Source organism: Urocitellus parryii, chromosome 5 (assembly GCF_045843805.1).
Source record: "Urocitellus parryii isolate mUroPar1 chromosome 5, mUroPar1.hap1, whole genome shotgun sequence".
Lineage (NCBI taxonomy): Eukaryota > Metazoa > Chordata > Mammalia > Rodentia > Sciuridae > Urocitellus > Urocitellus parryii.
Window position 1 is genome coordinate 66,563,919 of NC_135535.1, and position 12,641 is coordinate 66,576,559.

Below are 12,641 nucleotides of genomic sequence, written 5' to 3' on the forward strand. Positions count from 1 at the left end.
GCGGGGACTCAGCGCCCGGGGAGGGCGCCCGCCCCCCTCCGGGCCCTGCGCCCCCTAGAGCAGCCGTCGGGGGGCAATGCCCAACAGGGTCTCTCAGGCCCCGCCAGCCGCCAGCGCGCAAGGGGGCGTCCGCGCCGTCGGGGCCCTGAGCATGGCGCGCGGCCCCTAGAGCCCTCGCCGCCCACGAATCCCGGGCTCCAAGCTCCGAAGCTGCTGCCCTCTCGGCACCTCTCGCCCGCTGGGCTCCCGTCTCTGCTGCGGGTGGCTCCGCTTGGCGCCACCGCCGGATCCCCGCAGCTCCCTCCGTCTGTCGGGGAGAAGCGGCAGCCTCCCTCCCAACCTCCCGCGCCGCCGCCTGCACCGGGGTAACCATGGAGACGGGGCACACCCAGTCAGGGCCGCCTCCTTAAAGGGACAGGCCTCCTGCCGAGTTGTCCCCCTCCCCTCGGGACCTCGGCGAGGGCAGGGGGAGGTTGCCGCCCCACTGTCCCTGCCGCTCAGACCGCCCTGGCCGCTCCACCCGCCCCTCGGAGAATGGCAGCCTGGTCTGCTCAGGCTGACTCAGCCTCAGCCGCAGGGGCGAGGCGTCTTCTCTACAGACTGGGAGTTCTCTGAGAGCCTCCTAGCAGCCTCTCCTTCCCTGGAGGGACTGGAGGAGGGCTCGGGTGTGTGTGTGGGGCGGGGGGATGTATGTGATAGAAGATGCATTTCCAGAGAAGAGTGTCATAGGAAAGGGGACTAGCGACCAGGAGGCGGTGAAGGCTGGGTGGTTGGTGGAGGTTTAGGCCCCAGAGGAACTCAAACTGCGCAGGGGAGGGGCTTCTGAATACAGCTTTGGGGCGTGCAAGCCTTTCTTAGCCTTAGCTTGACTCTGGAAAATGGAGCTGCTACTAGGAGATGCAACTGCAGGCAGCATTCTTGAGAAAATTGGAGGGTGGGTAGCCCTAGGAGTGTGATTCGGATGGCTTTCGTTTGACTCCAGAGTGTAGAAGGAGTGCAGTGGAGAAAGGAACCTAGACCCTTGTCTCGCTCTATGCTTCTGTCTAGCCTGTCACCTTTTCTGCTCTTAGGTCGCGCTACAGGGTCGGAGACCGCTAGAGGTCAGACGCTGGGGAAAACTTCCTAATCTTAGGCATGCAGGTCTTGCAGTTCGGGAGTGAGGAAGATCGGGCCCACTCGTGTCAGTCCCAGGGAGCTCGGCTCTGCGCTGGACCCTGCGCTACAGGGAGGAGGTGCGGAGCAGGGACCGGGCGGGACGCACTGCTGTCTCCAGTCCATCTCCCGCGCCGCCGCGGTCCCCGTTGCCTTGCTGCCAGCGCCGCTCCTCCTCCTTCCCACGATTTGCCAGCGAACGCGGCTGCCGCCCGCGCCCAGAAGAGCCGCCGCGGCCAAAACAGCAATTTGTTCCCGGACGAGTAAAGCAGGAGGCTCAGTACCCCCACCCCTCGAGGAGACACACCCACAGCCTCCAGCGTTGGAAAGAAAGAAGTGTCCCCCGCTCCACCTACCCTCATCAGCGAGGAAAGCCAAAGCCGAAGACACTTGTATTAAAATGAACGGGTGCTTTGGGAAGAGAGCAGCGCTCCCCTCCCTCCGTTCTCCAACCTTGGAATCTAGAGTCGCAGATCATGTCCCATCTCCTGGGCAGGTCTGGAGCTGCAAAACAACCCCTACCCGCAGCCCTCACCTCTTCCCCTCCAGGAGATAGTCCAGCATTCTGCTTAACTGAAGCGGGTTTTTGCTGTTAGCTCACTTAGAGAACTGGTGAGGCTAAGGTTGAAAGCACCTGCTGGATGGGGAACCAAGCTACATCGGTTTGAATCCTGTTCTGCCACTTGCTATTTGGGTGGTTTTTTTAGGCAAATTATTGATCTTTCAGTGACTTGGTTTTCTCATCTGTAAAATGGGGATGCTAATAATGACTTCAGAGAGTTGTTATGCAGATTGAGTGAAAACATATAAATGACCTATAAGAATGTGACTTTCATCATGCAAATATTACCTGATTATGAGTCTCTCAGGACACCTGTGAAATAGCCAGGATAGCCATTTCAGATACAAGTAACACAGGCAGAGAGATTGGAGAAGGAGAGAAATGCTCAAGGTAACAAAGTTGGTAAGTGGCAGAGCCTGGGTTCCATCCTTGACAATCTCCCAACTCCAAATCCAGATTCTGCTTCCCTCAAACATAGCTGTCTACCATTATTAGGGCCCAGAAAGAATGGTTGAGGCTGTCTGGGTACTCAATGCACTGGTCATCTGGGATTGTGTATCAGGTCCTGGTGGTCCTGGAGTGGCCTGTAAGGCCAAAAAAATGTTCATATTTTCAGGGTTCCACATCAATACTCTGGGCTAGTTTGGGGAATTAAGCCAAGCCAGACACTGGGTGAATGGTGGGGGAGTAGATGGATGGATGCAGTGCCCTTAAGAATTACAGGAGTTTACATTTATTGAGCATTAACTTTGTACCAGGCACTGTGCTAAATGTTTTATTTGGATTGTCCCATTAATCCTCACAGTAACTCTATAAGGTAGATACTATTATTAATAACTACCAATTTACATATGAAAATACCGAGGCAGAGATGCACTGTCCCTACTCACAGCTCCAGGCATAATGCTGGTTCCCACTTCCAGAAGATACACTGATACTTATGGTTAGGATCACTTATCCCAAAGTGAGACAGCAGTTTAGGCCTTTAAACTCTTTCCCTATAGTCCCTCAACGAATGTGAACATGTGGAGGGATGGGGATGCAGCTACAGAGTCTTTCCCTTAGTCTGACCTTTCTTTTTAGATAATATGTTCAGATATAGGGACTCAGACTCTCCTCTCTCTTCACTTTTATCAGCCACTCAGATCTCTGTTCAGATTTGGCATTTGTTCATATATGTCCCCTCAGTCCTTAGTGAATAATCCTCTACCTTCTCCTTGAGGGGTGGGGAGTGTAAAAAGGAGTTAAAAAATCTAAAGAGGGCACTGGAAGGTAGGGAACTAAGGTCCTCATTACTCTAGTCTTTTCTTCTCCCCTTTCCCCATTCTCCACTCATTCTGGGCAATGGTAGAGAGTTGCAGAGAGGGGTAGGCTGAGAGGGGGCCCTGTTCAGATAGCTAAAAGCCTTTGTCAACAAGAAACTCAGGAGGCTGCATTTTGGAGCTGCCGTGGGAGGTCCGTAGGAGTATTATCTACAAAAAAGAACAAGGAGAGAAAGCAGAACAGAGCAGAGCAAGGAGAAAAAAGTGGGGGGGGGGCTCAAGGCACAAAAGATAAAGCCCCCCTCCTAACCAGAAAGCGCAGGCAGAGTCAGATACTGTGTACCCTGGTGGGTGGGAACAGGTGGCTCTGGAGGAAATGAGCCCAGAGGCTCCTCCCCTCTTCTCCCTCCTTCCTACTCTCTCCACCCTCCTTTCTGGAGGTCCCTAGGACTGTCACAAGGCTGGCCCTCAGCCAATGTGGCCAGGCTTTACTTCTAAGGTTGTGTTGTGTGGTTCAGAAATCTTGGGTTTTCAAGTCAGTTCAAATTCTAGCTCTGTCACTGACCAGTATAACGCTGGGTGGGGTGAAGTTCTTTTATCTTGCAGTGCTTCTGTTCCTTTGTTTGTGACATAAACTGTGGTAGACTGTTATTACTAGTACTGCCCTGACTCTGCATGCTGGGACCAAGGACATGAATTTAGGATGAAGCCTCATACAAAGTTCCCCAGCCATCAAAACAAAACATTTAGCCGGGAATGGTTGTGCAATCCAGCAGCTCAGGAGGCTGAGGTAGGAGGATCACCAATTCAAAGCCAGCCTCTGCAACTTAGCAAGGCCCTAAGCAACTCAGTGAGACTCTATCTCTAAATAAAATATAAAAAGGTTGGGGATGTGGCTTACTGGTTAAGTGTGCCCTGGTTCAATCCCCAGTTCCCGCCCCCACCAAAAAAAAAAAATCAACAACAAAAAAACATTTTGGAATGGTCACTGCTTAGCCATCTCATTCTAAGTTATTCCTTTTCTTGTAGTGGAGGAACCTAGTTAGACTAAGCAGACTGCTGTGAAACTTTAAAAAAAAAAAAAAGGAATCCTGGAAAGTACATGGTTTTACTTATAAAGAAACAATTACATAGTACATGGCTAGTAAGAACAGGAAACTGGTCTAAACCTTGATCTGACCAGGTTGGCAGCAGTTTGATCCTGTGCCATGCGGTAGGAGGGTTCTATTTTATACTTTAGTAAACAGTCTATTAAAAGGGAACAGAATGCTTATTTTGATGGGTACTCAAGATAGTGATCTATAGTGAGCACTCTGCGAATAGCAACCTGGACTTCACATTGCACAGGAGACACTGCCCTTGACTGCAGCACCACAGTGAAAGCAGGAGCCAGAGAGGGAGTGCCTGCCTGACCTAAGTAATCTCCTCAATGTCTCAAGCCATGTGTTCTCACAGCACCAGTAAATGGGTTTAAAATCAAGTTATAGAGAAAGGTTAACTAGGTTAAGTTGAAGAGACATAAAAAGAGACCTGCCTTTTCCTTGAGGAATCAGGAGTGGGTGGTATTTGTTCCTGCTGTTTTGACGGCAGTGAAGGGGCGGGTGGGCAGGCAGAACAGTTGTGCTGGTGATGGTGGGTAGTTTCCTAACCCAGAAACATCTTTAGATAGGTGTTCCTCGGTATAGAGTATCAAGGCCCATAATAAAATTCCCTCATCACCTGTATGGAAATAATGTTTCTTGGCTTTCCTGGGAGTGTGGCTGCAGCAGGCAAGAGTGTTTACTGAGGTAGCTTGTTCCATTAGCACCCAGGCTGCTTCACCCATACAGCTCTGAAACTGGGTAAGGGTTACTTTCCTGACAGGGCTTAGACAAGAGGGGCACAAGGCCCACCATGCTGGAGGAATACACACTCTGAGAGAAAAGCCAAGTAGAAGAGTATAACCATGTGTCTGATTTATTCTTTTTGATTAATGAAGTCTGTAGGGCTTGATATAGGGGAAACCTATCACATGCTTTTAAAGGGCAGAAGAGACACAAGCAAGCAGAGGCAAGTGGATACTTAGCTTGTCACAGGCTAGCTTATACACTGAAGGTACTGTCTAGCTATACTCTTAAAATAGTTGCATTGTCTTCACTTTATAGTTTAGTAACAGGTCCAAAGATGTTACATTACATGCCCAAGGTCATCCAGTCACACTTCCAAACTACAAAACAGAATTAAAGTCCAAGTCCAAGGTCTTTCTACTCTACCACACTGCCTGGCTACCAGGCAGGGCTTCCATAGTTAAGAAAGGGCTAGAACCATTTATCTGGGCCTCAGAACTCAGCAGAGAACCTTACACACAGTAAGTGCTTCAATGTTGAAAAGAAAAAATGTTCCTAAGTAGCTGCAACAACCAAAACTTTGATTAATTTTATCGTATGTTTCTCTGGTTGCCAGCACGGAGGGTCAATACTCTGAACTCACTGGTTAAAATGGTGATAAAGTAATTCCTTGTTACATGAAGTCTCAGTTACTTATGTAACAGGTACTGTTTTAGACACCTGTTCCTTCCAAAATGCATGTTGGTGTATTGATAAAATTCTTACCATGTGGAATGAGTCCTATAAATCAAAACCCTCATTTGTTAGGTCCAGTGGCAGGATCTCCAGGGGCAAAAGTCATTTCAAGAACATAGGTTAGTTCACAGATGGATGACAACATACCACAGATTTTCCATAATTTCTCCTATTCCCCTCAGAAATACTCCATACTTGTAAGACTGAAGCTGGCCTGGAAGCACCTGCTAGTATATTGTAGCTTAGGTTCTGCTGGTAATGCTCCCACCTTACACAAGATAACAGCAGGGTGTTCATGCAACACTCATCTAGTATGTCTCTATCACCCAAATCTATCATTCTTTTTGCTTTTGCTTTTTTTTTTTTTTTTTTGCAGTGTTGGGGATTAAGCCCAGGACCTTATACATGCTAGAAAAGTGCTCTCCATCACTGAGCCACATCCCTAGTCCCTCTCTCAAGTAGTTTATCAGCCACTTGAAGTCTGGGACTATGTTTCAGTTATCTCTATTTCTCCTTAGCTTCCACCTCAACAACTGTGCAAAGTACTCCCACATACTTGTGGTAAGAGTGTAAACCTCTGCCACTTGATCAATAATGAAGAGTACTTTATCAATTACACAGCCCCACAACTCCACTGCTAGGAATTTACTCTACATATACACTCTCACACACGAGGAATAATATATGTATTATGGGATGTTCATTCAAAAATACTTGTAACAGCAAAAACCAGAATACCATCATTAGGGACCGGTTAAACTAATTATGATATATTTATACAGTAGAATACTATGTAGTCACAAGAAGGAACAAGATATATGTTTATAAATATCAGTGGAAAGAGGTTTAAATAGTATATGTTCTTTTTTAATATTTATTTTTTGGTTTTAGGTGGATACAATATCTTTATTTCATTTTTATGTGGTGCTGAGGATCTAACCCAGGGCCTCTCGTGTGCTAGGTGAGCACTCTACCGTTGAACCACAACCTCGGCCCTTAAGTAGTATATATTCTTATGAAATATATAAATCCAGAAGAATATATAAGAAATTAAATAGTGGTTGCCTCTGGGGAGGGTACAAACAATCCAGAATGGCAGGGAGGCTTACTTTTTATTATCTATACTTTTGAATTGTTTAGATTTCATTTCTTCTTTTTTAAAAAAATATTTATGTTTTAGTTATAGGTGGACACAATATCTTCATATTTATTTTTATGTGGTGCTGAGGATAGAACCCAGTGCCTCATGCATGGTAGGCAAGTGCTCTCCCTCTGAGCCACAACCCCAGCCCTGATTTCATTTCTTTATAACCATTTACAAATAATGTTTTTTTCTTAAAGGAAAAAATAATTAGGTTATGAAAAGCAAGGAAATTTTTAAAAGCAAGTTGTGTAAATATATGAATGATTCCCATTTATATAAAAGAAAAACATTTGGGTTTTAAAAAAATCTCTGGAACAATATGTAAGAAACTTCCCAGTGATTTCTTTTGTGGAATGGGGCAAGATAGGCAATTACTTTTTACTTTCAACCATGTATCCTTTTTTGGGGGTGTGGAGATAGAATGTAGGGACTGCTAGTCGAGTGCTCTACCACTAAGCTACACTTTCAACCAGTATTTCTTTTTAACTAGTTTGTATTACTGTTTTTACTTTTGTATTTTCGTGGTACTGGGGGTTGTTTTGTGGCATAGGGATGCTCTAATACTGAGCTACATTTCTAGCCCTTTTGAGTCAGGGTCTATGTTGCTGAAGTTGGTCTTAAACTTGGAATCCTCCTGCCTCAGCCTCCCAAAATGATGGGATTAAACCAATGTACCACAGTGCCCAGCTTGTATTACTATTTTAAAAGGCACATTTTAAAAAATGGCTATAGATTAGGGGTCCAGAAAATATTTGATGTTCATAATGAAGTAATGGTAATTATTATTAATTTTCTTTTGCAGTGGTGGGAATTAAACCTCAAGCATACTAGGCAAGTGCTCTACTACTGACCCAGCCAAATCATGGTATTTAAAATTTAACTATCAAGTGACACATAACTGATGGCTAAACAGCTTGAAGCCCCAGTCCTATCTCTAGGTTGGAGATGGCAAGACATGTGCCTGTAAGGGAAGACATGTGCCTGTAAGTGGAAGGAAAAATGACAGATACGACCTCTTTGAGGATTAGTAGTAGCTACCCAGGGTATGAAACTTTCCTTCTCTTAGGAAACCCAGAACTATTATGAACAACACAAATCAAACTTAAGATAACCTTAAATTCTCTTCACTGAAGAAAAATCAAATTAGAAAATTTAGAATATGTTCAGGAGATACTCAATGAATTATGGTTTAGATATATTATTAAAAAAAATAAGTCCTGGGTTCAATCCCTGGGTTCAATCCCTAGCACTTCAAACACACACACACACACACTTTTTTTTTTTTTTTTTGTAGTTCTATGGATTATTCCCAGTGTTACTCTACCACTGAGCTACAAGCCCAGCCCTTGCTAAATTACTGAGGCTGGCCTCAAACTTAGGATCCTCCTGCCTCAGCCACAGGAGGTGCTGGGATTATCAGAGTGCACCAACATTCCTGGCTTTATTTATTATTTTAAATAATACCTTTGTAATTCAAAACAAAACAATAAAAAGAACTTTCGTTATTTTCAAAATTTTTATGGTCATTAATAATCTTCCTGGGGCTGGGGTTGGGGCTCAGTGGTAGGGCGCTTGCCTAGCACATGGAGGTGCTGGGTTTGATCCTCAGCACCACATAAAAATAAATAAAATAAAGGTATTGTGTCCAGCTACAACTAAAAATATATTTTTAAAAACCCTTCAAAATTTTTTTGTAAGGAAATTTAAATTTCAATTTCAAGGCAGTTTTGACAAACATGTTGCTTCCCATTTGTCAGAGTGGTTAAATGCAGTCTTGCCTGGATATAGGGATAGGTCTCTTAATCTTTCAAGGTTACCTCAATCTCTGGATTTATTATATAGTAAGGCAAGCAATTAATCAGGAAAGCAGGGCTTTTTCCTGACACCTAGCAGGCTGATGGTGTTAGACAAAGTTTCCAAAATGAGGTGATCAGTCCCTTAGAAACGGTTTCCCCGGTATTCCTTGACAACTGTTTTCTTTACCCAAAGACACACCCACTCACACACACACACAGGCGTTCTTTTTCAATCTGTTCAACCAACCTGAACCTTGGAGGCTCAGCTTCAACCAAGGAGCCATGGGAGGCCCTGAGGCAGCTAAGTTCTGCACCACTGCCACAGCCTGGGCTCAGGAGACGCATGTTAGAGGAAGGAAAACTCTTATTAAATCACAGATGCTGGGAGTGGGGTGGACTAGAGAGGTCCAGCACTAGCTACTTGCTATATGTAGGAGCTCAATTATACAGTTAAATTCACTACCCCTATCCAGGGACAGGGAGGCAGGGAAAACGGTGTCAATATAACCTTTGGTTGCCTGGGAGAGTGGCTGGCAGCTGTGGTTATTCTAACCTGCTAAGCCCTCCTTCTCTATCCTATGGATCCTTTCTCATAAGGAACAGCTGCATTTGCTTATCCTGGCTTTCATATTTTAATCTGATCCTAAAGCTAAGCAGCAGTGAACAAATGACTTGGGAATCAGACCCCCTCATTTAAGCACAGAATAAGCTGTCCAAGTGACTTCTACCCCATGAAGCCCAAAGAAAAACAGATACCGAAATGAAGTCTCTTGCTGCTATGAAACAAATGTGGGAACATTTATGCAGCTATTTTTATTTATTTATCTATAAAGATTTACTGTAGCAATTTTTTGCTGCGTACCTTAGATTAATACCAATTATATTGCTATAAATTTGGTTCAAGATCAGAACAGGATTCAGCAAAGGGGGAGAACATCAATTAAAAAAATCCTCAAACACTGAAACAATTTTTTTTTTAAACTTAAAAAAGACTTTAATTAAATGCTACTTTCACAGACTTCCTTAGACTGGTTTGCAGTCTAAGGTACAGCTTAAGGTAACAGGAAACAAGGCTTTGGGCATTTTGAAGAAACTGCAGTTAAGCTACGGTGCCAAGCAGGGGACTGAAACCCTGATTCAAGTGTCAAATCTCAGGCACATTCTGAGATAGAGGCAGATTCTCAAATGTTTCCTGGTGTTCTCTCCTTTTTACCAATTAACATTTCCCTTTTCTGGCTAATCCAGTGTGGTATACAATCCCCTCAATTGCCTCTTCTGGTCAAATTGTTATTTGGAGGGAACTTGGCAGGCACCTGTGGCTTCTGCTTAGACTGAAATGGTGACAGGACTAGCTCTGACCCACTTCCTCCTGAGATAGCCTCAACAATGGGGACTTGCTGAACAAGGCCTCTTCAGGCAGTTGGAAGACTTGGTGTAGTGGGAAGAATGTTGCTTACCCTTGGGAAGCGTGGAAATAATTGCCCCTGATTCCTGGTGGAAATGACTAATCAAAATCAGTCCATATCACTGGGAAAGGTAGAGGAAAAAACAGTTTCCCCTCCAAAAATGATAAAGAGGAAATAAGGAGAGAAGAAACAAAAAAAATATTTAGAATGGCACAAAGTGATATGCATAAACTTCTTTTTGTTATTAAATCTAACTATAAGTTTTCTAAAGTCCAGTTATCAGGTTGAATTAAGTGGCATACAGAAGAAAGGTCAACTGGAATTTCTCTCAAGAGTTCATAGCTTCAGGCTGAGAGGTCCTGGGTTTGCGCTGGGGGAGCCCCTTTTTGAATGAGGGCTTGGATGGACAAGGCTCCATGCTGGCTCCAGTTCCATTGGAGTGAGCCTGGCCCCACTCACTAGTGTTTCCGGGTGCCTGGGGTGCAGCACTCTGATACTTAGAACCAGATGAATACCAGGAGCTATTTCTGTAACGACCCATACTGTCATGTCGCCCCTGGCTTGCGGGGTCACTGGACTTTTGGCCTTGAGGCCTGAATCCCTGTCCTCCTCGTCTGTTCCCCGGCAACACCTAAGGATAAAAGAATACAATGTTCAAGGTACTCTGGCATTATGATACACCATTTGTTCTACTTTAGTTCACAGGAGTAATCTAAAAACATACTTGAGGTATATCATGTTTGGGACTCAGAATTCTGTCAGCCAATCTGACCTAGCTACTATATTACAATACATCTTCCACATTGTCTCCTGCTTTTCACTCATAGACTCTTCACTGAAGAGTAGTTTACCCCATTTTACAGGAAGAAAGCTAACATGGAAGAGGATTCTTTGGGTTGTTACAAGCTCTTAATTGGGCATCTGAATTCTGTAGATTTTAGGCCATTTAAGATAAGGAACAATTAGAATAATAAAATTAGCACCATTATGGTCAACTTTGCAAACCAGGATTAAACCATATTGCAGTAGACCAAAAAGCTTATGCCCTGAGGGATTTCTTTTTTTGTCTTTCAATTTCAATGTTAAATCGGTTCTGAACAATGTATTGACAGCTTTGTCTTAGATTATTCTTTTGTTCCTCCTATGGTTTACTCTTCCACTCTTCCTTTTTTTTTTTTTGGTACTGGGGATTGAAACCAGGGACATTTAACCATACGGCCCCAGTCATTCTTATTTTTTATTTTAGAACAGGTCTGGCTAAGTTGCTGAGGCTGGCTTTGAACTTGCGATTCTCCTGCCTCAGCCTCTAGAGTCACTGAGGCTATATGCCTGCGCCATTGCATTTGGCTTTACTCTTCCACTAATGTGCTCATTCCTCATTCCTAGTAGGTTCACTTTCTCTTCCCCTGATACATTTATACTGAGTTTCTAGAGAGTTGCTGCTTTCAGATACATGCTGGAGAACCTACCAATTGCAGTGCTGGTCTGTCTTGAGATGGTACATGACTCCCAGTATGACTAATTACCAGGCTATACTACCTAAGAGGTGAGGATCACTGCCAACATAAGAAAGTCAGAAATTCTTGGTAACAGGAAGTTATTAGCTGATAGTTTGAAATACTTGTCAAATACTTTCTCAGGAACTAACTGGGACTAGAGGGAAGAAAAATCAGTATGGAATGGGAATAGAGAGAGAACGGTAGTATATGGAGCTGTATCAGCACTTAAAAATTCAAAACTTGGACGCCTTTTCGCTTTCCCATTCTCAGTGTGGAAGCTAGGTTACCTCCCGATGAGGCTGGTAGGGTCGGCTGCTGTTGGCTGTAGCAGTCTCTCCTGGTGCCGAATTTCTCTTGTTAGCACCTGTAAGGCTGGGAACAGAGGCACAGGTGGAAGAGGAAGCAGCAGAGGCATCACTTGGGCCACTCAAGGACACAGCTATAACTGAGCTACATCGAGATCTGTTTGAGTAGCTATTCTTTGGATGGGACACTGAAACAGAAATATGAGGAACATGTGGTCATATGATGGAAAAGCATAAGGAATAATAATACTTCCCCTATTTCTCCATTTCAAATGAACAATTTAAGATAAGGAACTATCCACTAGAATAGCATAAAGAAAAACCAATAAAATGGATAACAGGAAGAAACACCTCCCTTTGCTTCCATTCTTCCCTCCTTCCAAATCCTCACTGCTTGGGGTAAATGAATTCTTAGAGATAGGGAAAACAGTTTTAAGATCAAGTTACCAATGCTCCCTACTGAGTAATGACTTCCTGGCATTTCCTACTACCTAAACTCCTGGCTGTGCCTCCCAGAAGCTGACTAAGCCTGGGAACAATAGTATGGGCCATATGTTCAGTTTCCTATGCAAGGAACATTCTAAAGTACACACTTTGCAAAGAAAGAAAAAGGTAAACAAATCAAGTTTTTTCTAAATCCTTGAAAAAAAATATGAATGATGCAAGGTAAAAATAATCAAGATCAGTTAAATATGAAGAGAACTAGTCTTTACCACAAACATGTATCTTGCCAAATTTCTTTCTGCAAAAATAACCCCCAATCCAAAATACCAATCTAACTGAAAAATATTAATATTTTTAATTCAAATGTTAAGAATTCAATGGTTTAAAACTATCTCCCAGCCTTAGCAACTTAGTGAGACCCTGTCTCAAAATCAAAAGAACTGGGGATGTAGCTCAGTAGTAAAGTGTCCATAGGTTCACCCCCCAGAGCCCCCCACCACCCAAACAAAC

General features: G+C 44.0%; 1 protein-coding gene across 4 annotated transcripts in view; it reads right to left on the bottom strand.

Annotated features, from left to right (window-relative positions):
• Positions 1-9,309: 9,309 nt before the first annotated feature.
• Positions 9,310-12,641, bottom strand: part of Spats2 (spermatogenesis associated serine rich 2) — a 108,389-nt gene continuing 105,057 nt past the window's right edge. For all 4 annotated transcript variants that reach the window (XM_026407101.2, XM_077798595.1, XM_077798597.1 and 1 more), the window contains 2 exons: positions 11,670-11,875; positions 9,310-10,514 (listed from right to left, as the gene is read on the bottom strand). In XM_026407101.2, coding sequence (XP_026262886.1) covers positions 10,212-10,514; positions 11,670-11,875 — 509 coding nt within the window. In that variant the 3' untranslated portion in view covers positions 9,310-10,211. The remainder of the gene's footprint in view (positions 10,515-11,669; positions 11,876-12,641) is intronic.